General features: G+C 44.2%; 2 protein-coding genes across 5 annotated transcripts in view; both read right to left on the reverse strand.

Annotated features, from left to right (window-relative positions):
• LOC308329041 (palmitoyltransferase ZDHHC14-like) overlaps nucleotides 1-23,220 on the reverse strand; it is an 84,345-nt gene that overhangs the window by 57,535 nt on the left and 3,590 nt on the right. The window lies entirely within an intron of this gene.
• Nucleotides 6,402-9,809, reverse strand: LOC308329140 (DNA excision repair protein ERCC-5 homolog; the record flags this gene model as incomplete). Its single annotated transcript, XM_080783345.1, has 2 exons — nucleotides 6,402-7,717; nucleotides 7,841-9,809. 2 exons carry the CDS (start codon nucleotides 9,807-9,809, stop codon nucleotides 6,402-6,404), a joined length of 3,285 nt encoding a protein of 1,094 aa, XP_080639471.1.

Consider the following 23,220-nt stretch of genomic DNA (forward strand, 5'->3'; position numbering starts at 1 on the left):
ATGCTAACACCAAAACGGGTTCCCGCCCAAAATGGGCTAAAGCCTAAACTGGAGACTCTGGAAGAGAACCGAGTCTATGAACAACAACAACAGCCTGATGAGACTCTGTGGATCTCAGACTTCATATGGTCAACCTGTGACATAGGCTAGGACAAAAACAAGATAGGTTGGGACTTTCCAAAATCCAGATCAGCATCGGACCCAAAGATCTGGCCCCCGTCGAGCTCCAGTAGTAACTTACAATAAAATACAATTAAAAACAAAGGCAGATATCCAGATATTTACAATAGAGGGTATGCGCGTGACATCATCATCATACTTGGAAGTTATGCTGGAACGCCTACTGAGTGGCAAAAAACTACTTTCTGGCCATGACAGCCCAAACATCCAAACAGAAAAGTCCTCCTATCTGATTAAACAACGTTAAACAGACCTTGCCACTCACTTTATGCATGCACATACCCTCTATTGATGAACTCTCTGCTCTCTTGGATATTGAAGCCCACTGCTAAATTGAGAGAGGAGAGGTAGATGCAGGCATTCAGACACCTCAATTAAACTCTCACCCTGTTACACAACGTGGCTTGTATGGATTAAAGCACGATCTAATCTCACGACTGAAACATTTGTATGGTCAAGACAAGTCCCAATGTGCCATTTGAGAAACAGTGTGAAAGGAGCCGTTTCCTAAACAATTAACACAAGATGTAAAATGATGTTTAGTAATATTGTTCTACATACTGCCAACCAGGTGGAAAACACAGACTTCCATAAGACCATGGGGAGGAATCACAGACTTCCATAAGACCATTATGGCTATTTAACTTAAAGGCTATTTTTGCATCGCGACATGCTTCAATTTACAATTACAATTTAGGCATTTAGCAGACACTCTTTATCCAGAGCGATTTACAGTAAGCAAGAACGAAACATGGTAATACAGCAACTACATAAAAAGTAGTCATCTAGGATCATACGTAAGCTAAGAACCAGTGGTATATCTATATAATTAAACTATGCGTATACTATAGACTAGAGTGTTGTCTGCTTCCATAGAAGACATTGAATCCATGGGCTTGCCTGAGTCTCTCCTTCTGCAAGGTACTCAGAAGAGACCTCATAAAGGGCCAAAGGCATGCCATGATTTCAAGCGTCGTTACATTTCCCCTCAGAGCCACAGGTGGAGAAAGGGTCTCTCTCCTGTAAATCAACAGACTGAATTAATAACCACTGAGTCACCAGAGAATTGCACATTTACATTTGGCCAACTTTCAACTGTTTTATCTAAAGCCAGAACTGATGCCAAATCTTTCTTAAAGGCATAACTATCCCTTTAATGACACCCCCAAAATGACTTTTTTTCCTATCGATTACGCACCCCATGGAGACTTGGATATTCTTTTGTTTTTGTTGCATTCCTACGCCAATAACTTGATGACCAGCTGTGGTTTCCTATATGGAGACATAAAAGGAGACTCTTTGCCTACGTGTATATCTGTACCTAATTGGTGGCTTTAATATACACTGTGCACAGGTGCAGAGGGCCAAATAGTTAAGCCATCTTTTATACTATATTCTATTATGATATTGTCGTCCTTTATTCTAGCGTAACTACTTCTCTGTACTTGTTCTCTCAGTCTCTACCCATACATGTGAATTTGTTTCATCATCACTGCTATGACAACAACTTAATTACCCTCAGAATCAATAAAGGTCTATGTCCATATCTATTCAGAGAAATACAAGTTTTATATTTGAGAATTTTAAGGTACTTGGCTTGCTGGCAGCGTGCACAGCATAGCTATCACGCTGATTGGATTGGGGTGACGGGTGAATGCATGATGATCTACTGGCAGCAATAATGACAACAGACTCCATCTTACGAATGGTTTGGGGAGATAAAACATTCTATCTCCGGAGCCAGCAGCCTCCTTCATGACAAAAAAAGTGCCAGCAACAAAACATAAAGGTTGCAGTAATGTGGCTTTTGAAATTGGCCTTGAAACGGAATACTATTATTACCGAGCTTTCAATAATAATACGTGTAGCCAGGAATAACACTAGATACTAGATAATAAATGGCTTCCCTTAAACACTCCTGAAATAAATGCAACGCTGCGGAAATAAGTAACAGTTGAAAATACTAATTACTTATTTCTATTTTTTCTTATATTTTTTTATCCATTTTTTCACCCAGTGTCAATTATCTAATTATCTAATCCTGGGCTCTACACTTCCTCTGCCAACATGGGGAGAGCAGTGGACTGGCCTCATGCTTCCTTCAATGCATGAGGAGTCCAAGACGCTTCTTTTCAACTGACAGGGGGGAGTTTCCCCGGCCGGACGTAGCGAGTGGAAGGAACACGTTATTCCGACCAGTTCCTTTCTCCTCCATCAGGCCAGGAGGAGGCAGTTTAGCGACCAGGATTATAGCTAAACTGTCGCTCATCAGCTACTTTTGACAAAACAGAAAACACCCTAGTATAGAGCCCTGAGGGACTCCGTTCAACCATATGCTGGGTTTAAGTGGTTAAATGGAGACAACAAATCCACTGGCTGAAGGATTTTTTTCAGTTTTTGTAGGTCCATGGTTAACCTCAAACTCAAGCCATTTCACAATCTGAAGCAATATCTCATCAGATGATTGGACCCTTCAGTGGCTACACTGCAGGCCGACATCTCTAGAAAACCAGTGTTACATAAAGCAGATAGTACATCAACCTCATAACCACCACACTACTACACCAGTTCAAATCTGCCTGGAGGAGACCTGTGTTTTATGTCCTCCTTGCATATCATAAACTCAGGGGTGTTGAAGCCATTTGAACATTTTCTTTATGATTTAAAATTATCATTATTGTTCGCAACTGAAGGTCGCAGATAACTATGAAACCTTGCGTTTTTGTCACAACATCCAACTCACAATGTCACTCAGTCACAATCCCCAATGTTCTAAAATAGAAGCTAAATAATGGTCAAAATCAGATTTAAACATGTCGGTAAATTGGCATCATTCAGGCTCTAGACTCAAAACCCAAGAAGAACAACAACAACCATTGTTGCCCGACATATGGAGAGGTGTTTATTTAGTCTTCGGAGTCTGCAAATCGCTTTCTATTTTTAAAAGTTCTGAATCTGTGTCGCAGACGTAAACAAAGTGCTTTATGTTCCCTGTTGAACATCTTGATTCCATCCGATGTCTTTCCTGCTTGTAAACCCTCCATGTCTGGTGTCATTACATCACATATCTGTGTTGCGGCTTACCGAGCAATTGAAAGTGACATGTCGAGACGGAGAGAAATGAGAAACAACTACTTCACACGAACCCCCAACAATGTGTAACGTTTGACATCTTTTTCAACACAACACTAGGTCAATCCATGCACTGATCTGTCTGCATACTTATGAACAATCCAAGATAGATAATGAGCCCGTCCCATTTGGCCCCCTCCCCCCCAGTCGACACACACACCCACACTTCATACTCCATCCTGTTTTTAAAAGGTTGAAAATTAGCACACGTTTAGCACTAATTTCTGATCGAACCCATCAAATAACCGCTCGATATATTGGCCAAACAGATATATGGGTCAGGCTCTATATGATACTGACAACTACCTACTTGATCTAGGAGAGTTTACTGCCTGTTGGCTGCCCTCTCTGTGCCACCTAAGATGACCCCACCAGCACACTGACTGCACTGTAAAACTTGCTTCAGAGGCAATCAATATCCTCTGATCTACTACAAAAAGCCTGTCAAACAGAGAACATCCATCCTCTAAACCTCAAAGCCCATCTTAGACCGCAATTTCACTCCTGTACGTCGGGGTGAAGAAGAGTTACCGAACCCTGAAAGCAGCTTAACACACAAGAGTTATTATGTAGGGGGGGCCGCAGCAAAAAGTACAGAAGGCAAAAATCTGGAAAATGGTATATATTATATTATATTATATTATTTTCACGTTTTTAACTCAAATCTTTGCTTCGGAAGTCCCAGGAATTGAATTTTTGAGTTGTGGGGGGCAAATACATTGAAAAGTTTGAGACCCACAGGCTTAGAGAGCTAGAGTGAAGCCTGATCAATATATTGGTATGACTTTGGGAGGAGGGAGAGGAGGAGGTAGGTGATGGAAAAGGCGACGAGGAAGAGATGCTCTCCCCGTCTGAACTGAGGTAAGGGAAGTTGGAGGAGCAGAAAAAGAAGCTAGTAGGGGTTGGCTGCAGGCTCTGCAAGGCGTAATGCCCAATCTCCTCCTGGTTCTCTAAAAGATGTGGCCAGTGGCAGCGATAACTCTTCTTCAATTTGGGGTGAAGAAAAGTTATTTTATTTTTCCCCCACCGACCCCTGAAAGCAGCTTAACGAAAACGAGTTATGGCGGGTGGCGCAGCACAAAGTACCAAAGGCAAAAATGATTAGTGGCAATGAAAAGATCAGGGGGAGACTGCGGCAGACAGTGTGTTATGGAGAGGAATTTGGCCAGTTCATCTGGAAGAACAAAAGACGATGCAGCAGGCTACGTTGGTCATTAGGCCAGTTAAAGTAAAGCAATAGTGAAAAGCCCATTAATTACTGTGGACTGACTGCATTAAACCCACTTGGCTTAGTGACCTTTTCAGTTCTGGAACCTCATTCATCACATCGCCACGGTCTGGTGGAAACCTTGCATGTCCAAAACCATCTTACTGTTCAGGAGGGGAAACAAAGAACCGTGTTCCAATGGATCCAATTAAATTATTATTTTGTCACAGGCTCGTGTTAATACTTTTCATTTGTTACATATTTATGAATATAAATTAACCCCAGACAGCCTCCCCTGCATCAGGCATGTCATTACAGGAAGATTTAAAAAATTGAGAAAATGGCAGATGTTATTAGTTTACAACACATCACAATGCCAACGCGTTGTGTACTATTTGTGTAACTTTTGAGGCGCACTATCTTACGAAAAGGTATGCAATAGGGCTGAAAAATAAAAAACATGGAGTTGGATACAAGGTTTCTGTCCGACATCGTTGATATCTATAGGTTATATAAATATGCTGTACAAGGCTTTGTCAGTGGCGTCTTTCATTACATTGTCAATGCACTTGACTGCAGGGGTAAAACATTAACCTCCTAAGCATTAGGGTCAAGCCATTTGACGTACTTGAACAAATCAAAGTTGCCATGCGTCTTGTATGGTTGTATGATATTCCGGCATATAATGTCTTCAGCTAATCCTGAAGACATTGGCCTAGACCATTTGTTGCTCTATTTGTTCTATTTGTTCCATCAAAGTGGGGTCCGGGGACCCCCGGGAGCCCTTGAGGGGGTTCCAGGGGTTCCCCAGCAAAAGTATAAATAAGTAATATAGCATCACAATAATTTTACTCTTCCCATTTACATGTTGCCTATTAAAAAAAAAGAAAAAAAGCAGATCAATAAGCTCACAGCACGTAACTTTGTGCCGCAATTCAAGCTTGTACATCTGCTATTTTTTATTTTGAGTAATTACCAGCTGCGAAGCAGGCTGGTCTACTTTCTATCAGGTTGGTAGTGGCAACTTATCATTTCATTGGCTGCCGTAGTCACCTAGTGGCAACTTATAATTTAATTGGCTGCCGTAGTCACCTATCTTTCTGATTGCCTGCCTCGTCTCTAGCAACCAGACACTTTTTGCCTCTAGCCGACATCTCAGCCAATGGGATAGCATTGCATTGCAGCCAGAAAGTTGCAACAACAACCCACTAGTTATTTCACCCACAATTCTGCAGATATAATAACGCAGCTGCCAACTGGAAATTATGACTATGTCATCATTCTTGTTTTTAAATCATATAACATACCGTAACTATTCTCTTTTGAGGGTCCCTGGCACAAACCATTTTCAAATGGGTGTCTATTTTGTAGTTCATCTTACAATAGTGTCACACAAAAATAGATAATCTACTATCTCAAAATGACACGTTACTATCTTTTAGATGAGCTATTTTTGCTTTATTAGTGAGTGGAAAAAGTTCTCTGTTAAATTAGATTATCGGTTATATTTAGAATTGAATAAATTGAGTCATTTGTTGCACCCCTAGCAACCAATATTTGAGAAGTGCTAGCCCCTCCTATATACAGCTTTTGTCCTCACACGTCTCATATTTGCCATTGATAATGAAAGGAGAAATTAGGTCAAATGTCCACCAAATATAACGTAAATTTGTGGCAACAAACATTAAATGCCATTGACAATGAAGGGAAAATGTATGTCATATGTAGATGAGCAAATCGGCTAACCAATCACATCAATTCAGTTGTTCATGAGATCATGTATTTTGATGTATAATAAGGGCACTCCTCACTTCACATGGTTGTGATTTTTTTCAACACTTGATCCAAGAGCCAGAGAACAGTTTGGAGATCATTGGTTCTTTCACAGTTTCTTTACCCAGCCTTTCCCTCTCCCTCTCCCCCTCCCTCTGACACGTGTCCCGCCACGACCTCTGCGTCTGTCCTCAAACACAGATCGCGCACTCACCATAGCAACCTCATCGCTATCCTCATCAGAGGAGAAACCGTTTTGACCTGTTCTCCTCGGGAGGCTCCCGGGTTGAGGTGTGGAGAGGGGCTTCATGTCATCGCTGCCACTGCTCACATCTTTTAGAGAACCAAAAGGAGACTGGGCATTGAGCATTGCAGGCAACACGAAGAATCCTCCTCCCGTCACAGTACCTTGCTCCTTTTTCCCTAGCTTATTTTTCTGCTCCTCCAACTTCCCTTTCCTCAGTTTAGACGGGGAGAGCACCTCTTCCTCGTCACCTTTTCCATCACCTACCTCCTCCTCCTCCTCCTCTCTCGCCTTCCTCTTCAAGCAGGTGACCGCACGTCGAAGGCGCTGGCTGCAGAAGCCCTGTCTCTCCTGGCGCTCCACACGGAAGAACGAGTCTATGCGCGACTGAGTATGTCGAACATCGAGCCGTTTGAACACGGGCTGAAGAGTCTCATCCGTCTTCCTACAGCTCCAACCGAAACGACTTTGGCAGAACTCTTTGATGAGGTCGAGGTGCGGGCGTCCCCAACTGAAGGAGCTGCCTGATGTTTCCACGACGGGATGCAGGTAAGCCTGCGCTACGGCAGCGTTGGGAAAACCAGGATGCAGTTTCAAGTCCCGCAGTTTCTTCTTAACCTTTGAGTCCCGCGGGTCAGACACCAAACAACGCTTGTTCTTCTGAGCTTCTGACCACCACTCACTGAAGTGTGCGAGCGGTTCTGTGCCCGGCCCGGGGAACTCGTTAAGGATCTCCATAGCGGTGACACAGCCCACTCCTGCGATTCCTTCTGTATAGTCGCTGCCCAGCAGGTAGGACAGGTTTATTAGCTTGGTCCTGTCCAGGCCCAGCTGGTTATGAAGGTCCACGTACTGGTAATGCTCCACATGCTTGTTCCTACGGAAGAAGTTCCTGTAAACGTGTCGCCCTCCAAAAAGCCAGACATCAGAGTCGTCTGTGATGGTTCCGTGGGTGTGGTCGGAGCGGTCGAGCACGGCACACTGAGCTTCTGCCTCCATCGGAGCCACCACGTAGGGGATGCCAAACAAGCGCAGGAGCTCCTGGCTCTCCAGGAACATCCGTCCCGTGACCGTTGCAGCCATCCTCTCCTGTTGCCGTTTCCGTTCCCTCAGGATGCTCTGCTGAACCTCCAGCTTGTCGGCATCAATGTGTTCCCATTCACTGATGGCAGGAGGTGTGACTGTGGAGCTGGGATGTCTCCTATCCCTGTCCTCCTTCAGCTCCTTGCAGTTCTCTTCTTCCTCCTCCTCCTCCTCCTCCTCCTCCTCCTCCTCCCCTTCCAAACAATCTACTGCTGGATCACCGAGAGGCTCCTCATGTTCTGTTCTCTCTTTGTAGTCATCCTCATGGACATCTGCTGGAGGTTCATGAACCTGCATAAAATAATGGTCTGCATCCTCCTCTGTTGATTCCTCCCCGTCGGACACCCCAATAAAGATTTCTTCTGGATTGCTCCCATCACTGTCTTCATTCATAGGCCCTTTCTGCAGTCTGGGTGCAAAGAGGTTAATGGTGATGGTCTGTTGATCTGAGGAGGCACCTCTCTGGGACTGACCTGAACAGACCTTCTGATCATGTCCCATGTCCTCTCGTCCTGCCCGTTCACATTCTAATCCTCCTCTTTCTTTGCCCACTTCCTTCCTGTATTTCTCTCCGCCACTGTCCACCTCCTCTACATCCACACCAATTAACGACTTTCGCTTTGAGTGTTCTTCTAACTCCATGGATGCTTCTCTTTCACTGTTCTGGTGTCCATTAGTACACTCCAGTGCTGCAACACTAAGGGCTCTATCCCACTGTCCTGTTGCCTCCTCCAACTCGTCTTCAGAACTACTGACCAACAACCTATCTCTTTTCTGAACAGTTTGGTTTGATTTGCTCTCATCGTGTCCAGAATTAATACGCGGGAGGTCATCAGCTTCCTTCTCTTCCTCTGAACTGCTTTTGATCAGTTGTAGTGCAGGATATCCACTCTTTGGTGGGAGCTCGTTAGGTTTGCTAACGATCAGAGCATCTCTTTCACTCATGCCGTTGTCATCCTCGGCAAAAGCTCTCTGGATGGCCAATTGGGAGCGAGGGGATACACAGCCACTCCCCTTCTCACGGAAACCCACTTCCTCATCTGAGTTGACGTCCATGGCAGCCTGGATGGCCTTGAGAGTACAGGGTGAAGGGGAGTCGACAATGTTCCTCTGAGGAGAGAGGGGAGGTTCCAATATGGATGGCTCAGGGACTGAAGAGGGACCCTCTTTTTCATCCTCCTCAGCGACAGGACGCCACAGAGGCTCAGGTCGATCTCTCCTGGTGTGCGACAGGGGTCCTTCGGACCAGGGTGGGGCCGCAGGCCGGCGCTCTTGAGCCCTCTCACTCTTCCTAGAACCTTTAATTAGGATATAATGGGAAGAGGCCTCAGAGACAAGCCTACGTGACTCCACACTGTGCTCCTCCTCATGATCTCTATCCTTTCCACAGATGTCGGGAGCCCAAGCAGCACTCTGCTGGCCCATCTCTCCTTCTAGCTTCTCCAGACGCTGGTTCAGTTGGTTTCTCTGAAGCAGACCAGACAGTTGGTACTGGGAGAATTCCCCCGATTGCTCTGGAGGCTTGTGGTACGAGGTTCGGCGTCTTTTGCTAAACTCTTGCATGTCTTTGAGGATCTCGTGTTTCATTTCAGGAGGCAGGCTGGCAAACCCATCCGAGTTGATGTCCACTAAGTTGGGATGCTGGTACAGTTCCTCCTGGTACATGAAGTAGTTCTCGGTCATCTCTTCCTCCTCTTCCGAGCCGTTTCCATCTTTGTCTTCCGCAGGTGGCAGGGCTGGTAGAACGTAAATGTCATCCGACTCGTCTCTCCTGACGTCATATATGGTGGGAGGTTGCGAGTCTTTACGGCGAGGGCCTCCAAGTGCACATGTGATGGCCCGTCTCTGTAAGAAGGTCTGGAGGAGTTTCTCAGTGGTTTGTTTGGACTCACGACTAGCCTCTTCCCTCCTCTGTCTCCTCAGGGCCAGAGTCTGGTTCTTCAGCGGTGGTGCATCTCCGTCAAACACAAACACTGGCCTTATGCCAAAGAAGAAGAGTTTACAGATGCGGTGGAACAGTGTGAGGAGGTGGGCATTTTGAGAGCTGACTCCTTCCCGCTCCCTGACCCCCTTCACTGCCTGGTGCAGCCAGAGGCTGACGTCAACAGCCAGGATCTTTCCTTCCAGAGTCTCTGGGTTGATGGGCGTCCCAGTGCTCTCCAGGAGCCTCCACAGTCCATGCACTCCCATGGTTATTGCATAACAGTGAATAATATCCAGTTCAAATTGAGACCAACTGAAAATTAACGTTTACTGGTCCGTTTGTAGGGAGTCCACTAAAAAAACAAACAGCAAGCGCAGGAAAAAAATACAAACATACTAGAAAAGTTCACATATCTCCACCAGGCCAGGTGGAACTCTATATCTGGGCAAGACTGCTCATCAGTCATCTATTACGTATCTTATGACATATGACTCCATGTTTGGGCAAGATTTTAGCCCAACCTGACGACCATTGACTTCCTTTATGAAATGAAATATATAAAAGTGGTTGCAGCATGCAAAATAAATTGTGCACGCTGTCAGCACCACTGCCCAAAACATCCTTAATAAAAGATGGAAACGATGGCCTTGTTAAAAACAGCAGAAATGGAGTGGTCAATTCTCACTCTCTCTCTCTGCCTAAATATCTTGCCCGTCACCAATTGGCCAGTTGAGTTATGTATCTTCCAAAGACTCAAAGAGAACGCTTCAAAGTGTGGTTGACTTTGAGCCAGCTGTGTGGATTCCCCAGGCAATCCACACAGATATTGTGCCATGCAAATAGCATTGCAATGTTGAGCTTGAAGGTTGCCTATTTTCTTTATATTTGCATGACACAGCTGTACAACAAAGTGGTTAATCAGACTAATTTATGAGCCATTATAAATATTCTATTCAATATTTTCACATAAAATGTATGTATATTTTAATGTGCTTCTCGATTATACAATGAATCGAGTCAATGAGTCATCGAAAGGATGATAGCTAAGGAAATAGTCGATAGTTGAAGGTGTCTGCCTTCCTTTGAGATCCCTCCAAATCATGTTGTTTATACAAAGCTTCAAGCAGATGCAATGCACTCCGTTACCCCTGACCGAGGGAAAGCTGTGTCAGTCACACGAGCTGTGTGTCACAACACGGAGGGCACTGGGGTTGACTGGTGGCCTGGGGTTATATTCAGAGAGAGGAGGGGAGCTGTGCGAAGAAGCCCGCTGAACTCGAGTCATCATGCTTTGACAGAACCTGACAAGACGCCTCCACAGGAAAACCGACTGCAACCGATAAGTCTGGGATGGATCATGAGTCATGACTCATGACCAGGGCTCAATTGGTAAAACAAAAAAGAAAGAAAAAAAGGAATGGGGCATTTTTTTCGTGTGACAAACAAGCTCAAAACACGTCACGCTGTGAGCTTGTAGATGGGGCTAGAATTTTAGAAAAACCTAAACCTAAACTTCTTTGCCTTTTTTACTATTTTGAAATGAATGGTTCAAATAGCCGATCTACAAACACACAAACTGTCAATGTAGATTGGCTAGTTTTTCAAAATAGTAAATAAAAAACAAAGAAGTTTTAGGGATAAGAGGTAAGGCATTGACAAAAATAGGACCCATCGTCTCTGTCGGGTTGAAACCTCATATGTTCAAAACTGTTAAATTATTACTATTAAAAAAGCAGATCTGCGAGCTCTAAACGGAAACGCGACATGACATTACGATCCACATTTTGGGAGGTTGCAACGATAACCCCACTGGCGATAGAAATGTATGAGCTGGAGGGGAGGAGTATGATCACCCCGCCATGTTATATCCCCCTTAGCAAATCCAGCCTTGGTCATGACGACCTCTAAGGAAAAGTCATAATATCCCTAAACGTGTGGTTTTGTTCACGGCCTGCGTGTGTCCCTGCCTGCAGAAATGATGACACACATTTTATACAAGACACGGCATTGTTCACCCCCCCCCCACTAACAGAGTGCCAGCCAACTGTATAAAACCCCACCATGGGGGCATCATGACATATTCAGCTCAGCTTTACTTATTCTTAGTGGTTCTTCTCAATGTCGGATCTGGACCGGGACCACCTGGTATAGGGCTGTCACGGATTAGGACATTTTGTCACACAAATAATTGCATTTGTAGATCTGCTATTTTCCACTATTTCAAAATGTATGAACCTTTCAACAATTCAGACAGTTGTCAAAATAAATATGTGGTGATTACTGATTATCTGAAATAATTGCGACTAGCCGAATTTTATAATATAATAATTGTGACGAGCCTACTTACGTGCCTGTGGCGGATGGATTTTACAGTGTAGAAGAACTGTAGATAGGAGTCCAATAGATAAAGATTGTGTCAAATGGAGGTCATGGTCTAAATGCATATAAGTTCTTGAAATAAAAAGGTTTCAGAATCACTGACATAATCACTTATTATTACACCATTAATCACCCAGTCCCATTTCAACCACAAGATAATGAAATGCATGAAGATGTTCACTGAAGTGAGGGGCACAGCCACAGACAGCGAAACAGACAGACAGACAGACAGACAGACAAGACTGTTTTACAGACAAGACAGTTATCAGCTCGCTGAAATGGGCTGAGGGTGAATTGGAGGGTGAATTGTCTGCACTCTGCAGCGGCCAGCGGCCGCCAACGTAATGATTTACATAAATGACACACTTTACTTCAGCACACTAACCACACTTTTACCATGAACTAAATCTAATGCTAATCATGGACCAGCAGCGCTCTACTGTCTGACCCGAGTGTGCAGCGCTTATAATGATTCCACTCATACTGTACATACGAGGCTTTGAAAAACACAAGCAATACAATATTCTTGGAATATTCTTTGGAAGGAGCTGATGAAATCACCTGCAATCAGCATAGTGGTTTTCAACGTAGGGGCCAGAGGCAGCACCCAGGGGGGGCACCAGGTGATCCAAATGGAAAGGAAAATAAGTTTGGAAGGGAAAAAAGAAAATCCCACTTTCAACCCTATTTTGGGATCAGATTTCCAAATGTTCTACTGAACTTAAAGAAACGGCATCATGATGCAACCTGATGTGATCTTTTCATTTGGTTGGTTCTTTGAAACAACAGCGAGAGGCTATTATCACATTGGTTCTCAAAGTGGGGGGGTCCTTGAGGGGGTTACCAGGGGGTCCACAGCGAAATTAGTTAATATATGTAGCATTGCAATCCTTTTAAGAACTTTAACCATATCTTATACTTTGCCTGTATTGAATCTATACATTTGTAACTCAAATCTTTGCTTCTGGGGGTCCCTGGCACAAAACATTTTTAGATGGCCAAATACAAATCATTTAAAGTTTGAGAACTACTGTTTTTTCCTGGGCATGGAAATGTTTGTGAACCCCTGGGACATTTGGTATAGTTTTTTTTATTGGCCTTGCACAAAAAACACTCCTCCGCTATAAATGGCCATAGCCGTCATCACAAATATGATGAGGTCAGCACATTTTGGGCACATTTGGGCAAGTGGCTATGATCTTGCCATACAACTGTATAGGATGTTAATGTATGGTCGCATATATCCCCCCTATAAGAATATACAGCCGATCAGCAAGTGGATTCATGGGTTGTACAATATTATATTGCTGCTATATTTTAGGCCAATAAAAAAAACTATATACCAAATTTCGTTTAGATAAAAATAGAACATTTGCCTGTTCTCTCTCCTATTGTACCACATCAATACAGCATGGAATTGTGGACAGAATCTTATCCAACGACATATTCTTTTTTTTTTTCTGAGGCTAAATCTCATCAAATGGTGGTCTGTGACTCAAATGCTGAATAAATAATGGACCTTGATATGAAAAGGGTTGAAAACCTTGGGCGGGTGTGTTTGTATACTTAACAAGACCCTCCCTGCCAATATCAATACACCCCCCCCCCCCCCCCCCCACAGCCAACACACGCACACACGCACACACACACAAAATGACGCATTACTTTCAACATACGGCCATGAAAACACCTCAAGTACATTTTTAGCCTCCTTTTCAAGTGGATCACTCATTGACTCACACAGCAAGCCCTCCGCCCTCGTGTGGTGTGCATGTGATTAGTTTCTGTTGAATCTGGGTCTGGGAAAATAATCTGAATGGTTTGCTACATGAATGTGCGCACAGACTAATTTCACTGACGTCTCTAAACCATGCTTTTGTAAGTGATTAATGATTAGTCAACAAAAATCAAGGGAACACAAAGGAACAAAAGGCCAATCTATAAGGAAAAACATCATCGGAACATAATCATATTTTAAGAAGCTGAAAGGTTGTGCGTTGCCATTTTGCGACCATGCTTCATGAGTATCCTACACAAAAAGCATGCTGATAGCGTGCAAAGAAATCCGTTGTTACTTGATTCAGCAAACAACAAGATCAATTAAATCAAAAGGGGGAAACCATAACTTTGCCGAATGAAAGGTATACTTCAGCAAACATTCTGGTGGCCATCAAACATGCTGGTGTATTTGTATTTACAATACATCAGGGAAGGTAGTTTCATCAAACATGCTGGTGTGTTTACATCAGGGAAGGTAGTTTCATCAAACATGCTGGTGTATTTGTATTTACATCAGGGAAGGTAGTTTCATCAAACATGCTGGTGTATCTGTATTTACATCAGGGAAGGTAGTTTCATCAAACATGCTGGTGTGTTTACATCAGGGAAGGTAGTTTCTTTCCATAAATTCCCCCGCGATGCGATCCACCACATTACAATGCCCAAACTGGCAGTCCTTTGCCTCCCACTCCCAGTAATTCTGAGAAATAAGATGCCATGATCACTTCAGGAAGTTGAACTAAGGACATCTGCGTCAGCAGAAAAAAAGCATGTATTACAATAAAATTATTATGATAATAGTTTAAAATACTAGTATTTAGTAAATGATTAGTAGAGGCAGCACTGTTGAATAGACTACTAGCTGCCGACATCCTTAGTTTGTTACTGAGATAAAGCATTAAATCGTTGCCGTTGGGTGGAAACCTTGGCTTGTATGTCCAAAACTTTCAGGATTCAAATTTAAAAATAGCAAACGTAGCAGATGTACAAGTTTGTGCATCTGCTACTTTTGTGTGACGCAGTAGGGTGTTCATTTATGGGGGGGGAAAAAACACAAAAATGGAAAATATGGAGATAGGATGTTTCTGCCCGACAGCAAGGACATGGCACAAGAACACTGTGGCTAACCAATCTGTGTCATAAAACATGTCGTTGTCTCGTTCTCTTGAAATGACAAACTGTTAATAGAGTCAAGATGTTCCTTAAAAATGTGTCTTTTGACCAAGTCACACAACTATTATACACTCCACACACAATGCGCACACACACACACACACACACACACACACACACACACACACACACACACACACACACACACACACACACACAGAAGACATGCAGGAAATGTTAGGTGCCTACATATTTAGGCTATTTGGGAGACAATGTGCCCAACAAAGGGGATCTTCATTACGAACAGAGCAACTAACAAGACAAAGCAGAGATCCTAAATAACAACCATACTTCTCAGAGCAACATCAGGAGGAAATGTTAACCACATGAACACTAACATCCCTATTCTGGGACCAACATTTGGCAAAATGGCCAATCAACAAGTTCACAACGCAACATGTTGTGAGCTTGTCGATTGGCTATTTTCTGCAAGGGGGAAATAGTCTGGGTTACTGGGTGACTGGGTTCAATGAAGTATATGTTTTTAATCTGGGTGACAGGGTTCAATGAAGTATATGTTTTTAATCTGGGTTACTGGGTGACTGGGTTCAATGAAGTATATGTTTTTAATCTGGGTGACAGGGTTCAATGAAGTATATGTTTTTAATCTGGGTTACTGGGTGACTGGGTTCAATGAAGTATATGTTTTTAATCTGGGTTACTGGGTGACTGGGTTCAATGAAGTATATGTTTTTAATCTGGGTGACAGGGTTCAATGAAGTATATGTTTTTAATCTGGGTTACTGGGTGACTGGGTTCAATGAAGTATATGTTTTTAATCTGGGTTACTGGGTGACTGGGTTCAATGAAGTATATGTTTTTAATCTGGGTGACAGGGTTCAATGAAGTATATGTTTTTAATCTGGGTTACTGGGTGACTGGGTTCAATGAAGTATATGTTTTTAATCTGGGTTACTGGGTGACTGGGTTCAATGAAGTATATGTTTTTAATCTGGGTTACTGGGTGACTGGGTTCAATGAAGTATATGTTTTTAATCTGGGTGACTGGGTTCAATGAAGTATATAGGGTTGTTTTTAATCTGGGTTACTGGGTGACTGGGTTCAATTAAGTATATAGGGTTGTTTTTAATCTGGGTGACTGGGTTCAATTAAGTATATAGGGTTGTTTTTAATCTGGGTGACTGGGTTCATTGAATTATATAGGGTTGTTTTTAATCTGGGTTACTGGGTTCAATGTTTTTAAGGGAAAGGCAGCATTGTGCTTGGACTGACACACCATTGGCCTATGGTGATTCTCCCTGCATGCCTTGACAAGATTCTGCATAGACTTTAAGTTATGCCATTCCTGTTTTGTTTTGTGCACATTTCTTAAAACGCAACAGCTGAACAAAGAGGGCCCTTCAGGCCCTCATCCATCAACACCGACGCGCGCACACGCGCGCGCGCACACACACACACACACACACACACACACACACACAAACCCAGCTAGTCCCTATTCGTTGAACCGAAGTGTCAGAGCAGAGAGAGGCTCGATGACTAGTGCATTGAGCATGATTTAGGCTTTACAGAATTTAAAGGAGAACTGACACGCCCCTCGGGAGCTAATAACTGCTATCAAACAATGCTATCATGATTCTGACGTCAGGGTGGCGAAAGCTTTCCCCAACGACTTCTATGCGGGCTCGCCGGGCTTGGTGGCCGTGGTAGCATAGCAACTTATGCTACTATTTTGGTGTCACATTTAGCTTGAATACTGGGTGAAAGTCTCATTCAAAAAATTAATTTTTCGCAACATTGTTCAGGTGAACTGTGTGTTTATGCTTGTTCATTGTAATAATCAATATCGCTATGATTATTTTATTTATCGCCGCGTCGCTCCGCATGACAACATACAGTCTAGCCCGTCTCAGATGCAGGCTGCACACACACGGACGGACGGACGTATAGTCTCTGGTCAGGTCCCCGCATTGAACTGGGCATGTGTGTACGCACACACACACACGGCTATAGTGCATGACAGCGGGGAAGAGAGCTACAGACGCCCGAGGCAGATTCCGTGCCATTGCGTGTGTGTGTGTGTGTGTGTGTGCGTACACACATGCCCAGTTCAATGCGGGGACCTGACCAGAGACTATACGTCCGTCCGTCCGTCCGTCCGTGTGTGTGCAGCCTGCATCTGAGACGGGCTAGACTGTATGTTATCATGCGGAGCGACGCGGCGATAAATAAAATAATCATAGCGATATTGATTATTACAATGAACAAGCATAAACACACAGTTCACCTGAACAATGTTGCGAAAAATTAATTTTTTGAATGAGACTTTCACCCAGTATTCAAGCTAAATGTGACACCAAAATAGTAGCATAAGTTGCTATGCTGTGTGTGTACACACATGCCCAGTCCCCCGTAGAGGCTCATGATCTCGTCCGCAAGACTATGCCTCGGCATAGCGATATTTATTATTACAATGAATACAAACATAAACACACTATAGTTCACTTGAACAATGTTGTGGTAACTAACTACGGTATTACAGAGTGAGAGCGAGGGTGTACATGTCAGCCTGCGGCTGAGAGGGGAAAAGAACAGTAGTCGCGCTGCTCTCACAGCGGCCAGACAACAGCAGACCGTCCGTAGTCGCGACTGTCGCGCTGCGGGGCTGAGAGGTCTCAGAGCGGGCAGACAGGGGTGTTGGCGACCGGGGGAACATGGGACTCCAGTCCAAAATTTGCGCTTGTGCTGCAGTTCCCCTAAAAAACCCCACGCCAACCTCAATTGCATTCAAACTAAGCATTTCTGGCGAAAAAATAATTTTTTTCAATTACATTTATAGCCAATATGACGCTAAATGTACCGTCAAAAACGCTAGCCTGACCTATAGCCACTTGTTGCTAGCGCCGTAGCCCCGTTTCAAACTGTTTCAAACTGTTTTCAGTCAGACCACGTGATGTGCTGTACCACCCATATTAATTTCGGGGCATGTCAGCGGACCTTTAAGCCTTTAGTTATCTCCGAGACGTTTCCCCGCACAAAAGCATTCGTGCAAACTCAAGATTGACGTTTATGATCCAAATGGGATAGAGATTTGACTCATTGAACCGAGGACACAATAAATAGTGGGAGCATATCGTCTCTGTCGGGTGGAAACCGCATATGTCCAAAACCGTTACTTTTCAGGATTCAAATTCAAAAGCAGCAAAAGTAGCAGATCGACAAGCTCAAAACGTGCTGCTTCATGCCGCGATTCGAGCCTGTGGATCTGCTGCTTTTGATACTTTTGCGTGACCCTGTAGTATGATGTAGTAGGGCGTTAATTTACGAAAGAAAAACACAAGTAAAAAATATGGAGATAGGAGGTTTCAAGACAGCAATGAGATCTAGCAGTGCGCAAACTATATTTCATTTTTTATTGATCTCTTGTTTGTGCTGCACCACCTGGACACTACGGTGGAAGACGTGCATGCACCAGTTTTGGTCCCAGCAACACGCTGCACGGTGTCTCAATGCACCCCTTTTGGTCCCAGCAACACGCTGCACGGTGTCTCAATACAACACGCTGCACGGTGTCTCAATACAACACGCTGCACGGTGTCTCAATGCACCCCTTTTGGTCCCAGCAACACGCTGCACGGTGTCTCAATGCACCCCTTTTGGTCCCAGCAACACGCTGCACGGTGTCTCAATGCACCACTTCAAACAATTCCATGAGTGAACTTTTCCGAGGCATTCGGGGGGGTAGAGGTCGGGGGGGAGAAGAGCAGAGCAGACACCATGTGAAAACAGCATGCACACGGCTGTCTGGGGAGCCTGCAACAAGCAATAATAAACACATCGAAAAGCTAACAGGGTTTATTATCCATGCATAGTAACCACTGGTGTAATCAACCCACAAATAAAAGTACTATAAAACATAGCTGACATATCTGACTATCTCGTGTACTCGTTCACACAGATTATGCAACACACACACACACACACACACACACACACACACACACACACACAGGGTCCTTTGATGACTGTTTAGTTCGATGCGGGATTCACACCGTTTCCCACAGACAGGGCAGTGACAACCTGAAGCGGTGTAGGCTCTCACAGCAGCTGCAAGAGTGGCCTGCAGTGCCTCTGGTGTGTGTGCCACAAGGGCACAATCGTCAGCATACTGGAGCTCCAGTGCATACAGCCTGGAGCTTTGTTGTGGCTTGGAACCTCCTGATGTTGAAGAGGTTCCCATCCAGTCTGTAGTCCAGGGTCACCCCGCTCCCCTCCTCCATTTCCTTGTGTAGAAGTGTTGTTACACAAAGGAGAAATATGTTAAAGAGGACGGGTGCAAGAACGCATGCCGGTCTTACACCAGTACATACTCCGAGTGAGGCAGACTCAAGTCCACCTATCGTCACCTTGGCCCTCATCCCATCATGAAACTGCCGGAGGATGTTAACAAACTTCACTGGGCAGCCATATTACAGGAGTACGCTCCACAGAAGGTCACGGTGGACGGTGTCAAATGCCTTGGAGAGATCCACAAAGGCCATGAACAGGGCTTGTTTTTGTTCACCACATTTTTCCTGCAGGTGCCGCGACGTGAAGATCATGTCCACTGTGCTTCTATTTTTCCGGAAGCCACACTGGGTAAGCATTTAGATCTGCTATTTCTTTATATGTCTATCAGGACACATCGCTGCATAATTGCCAATATTGATAAAAATATTGGCCAAACCGATATATCAGTTGGACTCAATACAAAATACAGCAGAGAAGAGACACACACACACACACACACACACACACATTATGTAAGCAATGGATGAGCAGCTTTCCATTGTGCTGACAGCTGGAAAGTAGGGGCAGGGGGGTGGGTTGAGAAAAAAGGGAAAGAAAAACATCTAATCGAAACGCATTACGGTTAATGACAACGGAGGCCTTGTGGGGTAGGTCCGCTGATGATCGCCCTGTCTGATAAATGTCTCCTTTCAGATGACGGTAAAGGCGGGTGGTGGAGATAGAGACACACAGCGGACAATCCAGCAAAGCAACTCCAGCTTCTTAATCTTGCCCTGGAGGCGTTGGTTGTTCCACAGAGTGGAGTGGAGGCCGACGGCGATGCAAAGAGTTGGAAGTGTGTCGTCGTGGTTCCCCACTCCCTCGGTGTCCCTGAAAAGTGTCCCCTGCAGTCACAACAAACAGGAGGACACCGACACACTGATAGATAGAGCCTCTGCTGGCTCCGCTGGCTGGCTGGGGCCGCAGGAAATGAAGCCCTGGGATGGGAGGTATCATCAGGAAACACCTGGCATCCTCCAGGTGGTGGCTGTTGGCTGGCTGGCTGGCTGGCTGAGGGGAGACCGTTTCAGACTTGGCTTTTCCACTTTCATCTGTACTCACTATAATCACTGGTGATGGAATGTCACTAAGTGCATTTACTCAAGTACTGTACTTATGTTTCAGGTATTTTTTTTACTTACTTGATACTTGAGTATCTGGATGTTTCAATACAGACTCCACTACATCTCAGTGGAAAATACTGTACTGTAATGTAGTTACTAGTTACTTTTTAGTATGAAAGAAAATACGCTACTCTATACTTCAGCTATTGGAAAAGATCTACAAGCTCACCACGTGTCGCTGTCGCACCTTACATTTTACATTGTACTTTACATTTTGTACATTTTCATGCCAATGCTTGTTTTTTTGTACTCGAGTAAACTCGACTTTTAGTATTTCTGGCATTGCTCCGACTTTAGTAGAAACAAAACACGAGTACTTCTCCCACCACCGGACTGCTACTCACTCACTACGCGCGTTCAGTTTTGTACAGTGCCGTGTTCCCAACGTGAGGGCGGGAGGTTAGAAACATTAACCTGTCACCTGGCCTCAACTCTCCATGTAAGCCGCGGCATGTCTTGTTTGGTCATAGGTTATGTCAGCATCTCTTCTGAGGACGCATTGAAAGACAGTGGTCCAGAGGTCAGCGTTGATAGACACTGCACTGCGTGTAGGGTTGCTCAGGGGACAGATAACAGCCCACGTACAGTAGAAGCACAGACCATCTGGCATGAGCCCTTAGTTCAGAGGACAGTGTTGCCAGATACTTTGAGAGAATCAAGCACTGAAAAAAAACCAATAAGGAACTGGGGCAGGCCAGTCACTGTAACTGTATTTTGTCTAAATGTTGTTATTACTAGTGGTTCTCAAACATTTTCATGCCAAGGACCCCCTAATTATTATGCATTGGACCGCAGGCACCCTTCTGAAAATATTTTTGTGCCAGTGACTCCCACACAAGATTAGTGTTTGAATGTTTCCAGAACATTCCAGATTTGTAACATTGAAGCTTTAAGATTTCAAGATTTGCTTACTTTAAAATGATGTACAAATAAGCAAATACAAGTTTAGAAACAAACCTTAAAACCACACACACACACACACACACACACACACACAACCCTCAACAACCAATAGAAAGCGACTTCACAGAAAAACAAGCCCACAGTCGCTTATAATAAGAGGACATGGCACCCGCATAATAGCCTCCCAGTTCCACATATTGGACAACGGCCACTGATGGCTCAGCATATTTCTGCATGTCACGGCTCTCTGTGGCGCTGAGAGCCTTTACCCCTTGATAAAGGCAGCGATTGAGCAACACAAAAACCCCGATGGAGGAGGATTCTTATCTCACTAAGAGCCCTGGAGCTTCTCTGGAGCAACAGGGGGAGTGATAGTGATTAGTCTGAGCTAATGGGAGGGAGACTGAATGTGTGATCTCTAATGTTTATATCTCCCCCCGCCCCCGGGTGGCTACAGCATTCACAAGCATTAAAGATTAGTTGACAAACTTGACATGATGATTGCATCATGTCGACTAATCACGCAAATACTGTAATTGCGATTGAACACTGTAAAATATATACATTCAAGTTAGTTTGACTTTTGTTGGCCTTTGTATAAGCAAAATCTGACGAACCGCAAACACATAATGACACCTTCATACCGATGTTTAAGGTTGAAATCTGTTGTCGAACCAAACGTAGCTACAGGAAGATGAATCTGGACAGGAAACAGGTCGGGTACGCCACTTTGGACCTCCGATGCCGCGGAACGTGAGACAGCAAAACTGCCAGCGCTGCCTCACTCGTACCACATACAATCGAAATGCAAAATAATAAATGTATGCTGAAAGTCTCCAACTGGTTACCATCAGACTGTAAGTGTTGAACAAGGACTGGGCTTGACTGTCACAACACAGAGTGCCACACATGATTCATTATGCTGTAAAAATAAGACTGTGGGAGAGCATTGCTGCTGCTCCACTGGAACTGCCACTTTTTGTTTACACTGACACCGACATAATGTGATATGCACTGCCGAATGATATCTCACCTGCATGTGAGACTGTATGCACAAGCGGGACTATGTTTCTAAATATATGTACTGTCTGAAGTCATCCTCATTGACATGTTATTTCTGTCAACCATGCACCGGTTTGCAGTATGTCGTCGCTGTCGGGCAGAAACCTCTCTATATTTTTACATTTAGTATTTCTTCATAGATTACTGCCCTCCTTCATCATACTAGTGCAGCGTCACACTAAAGTATGAAAAGTAGCAGATATGCAAGCTCTATGCGCGGTACGAAGTGACATGATTTTATCTTGGAGATCTGTACTTTAGCTGTTTTTGAATTTGAATCCTGGACATAATGGTTTCCATCTGACAGAGACGCTATTCACTCTACTAATATTTGACCAATTTGACGTGTTACATTGTTTTCTTTTCATCTTTATTCTTTGCTCCTTCCCTTAACAGAATGCAAATGATGAGAGCTTGTACGACACAATAATGTCACCCATTTTTTACGCACATCATGTAAACCTGTGATGTGACAATAATGTTGAAGTTGAGTTCAGGTGTATGAACTATGAAACCAACCACACCTTTTCAAAGTAACCAAACGCATGTTTCGTAGACAGTAGCTCCAGGCAGAACTTAAAGTGTGTCACCGGCAATTAGAATGACTGTCAGCTCAAAAGCTCCTGCGTTAATACCCCCAGTTCTAGTGAATAATTCTGAGCATTCCCAGAGATGCGGCTTTCTCTGTCATGAGTCAAGTACCATAACGTTTTAAGATTTATTTGTGACATGTTTATGCTTCACTTCAGCGAAGCATAGAGTGAAGGGAAAGCAAAGCTAGAGAGAGAGAGAGGAGGGACAGGATGCGATCATGCGAGGCCAGACGGGGGTCGGATTCGAACCCGTATCCTCACGCTAATAGTCTGTGCAATACCTGGCTGAGCCACCAGGCAGGCACCCCATCATTGACATAACACCAACCACCATACTACTGATGACTGCAGGCAGGCACCCCTATGCTATAGGG

Source organism: Protomyctophum bolini, assembly GCF_963924005.1.
Source record: "Protomyctophum bolini genome assembly, chromosome: 15".
Lineage (NCBI taxonomy): Eukaryota > Metazoa > Chordata > Actinopteri > Myctophiformes > Myctophidae > Protomyctophum > Protomyctophum bolini.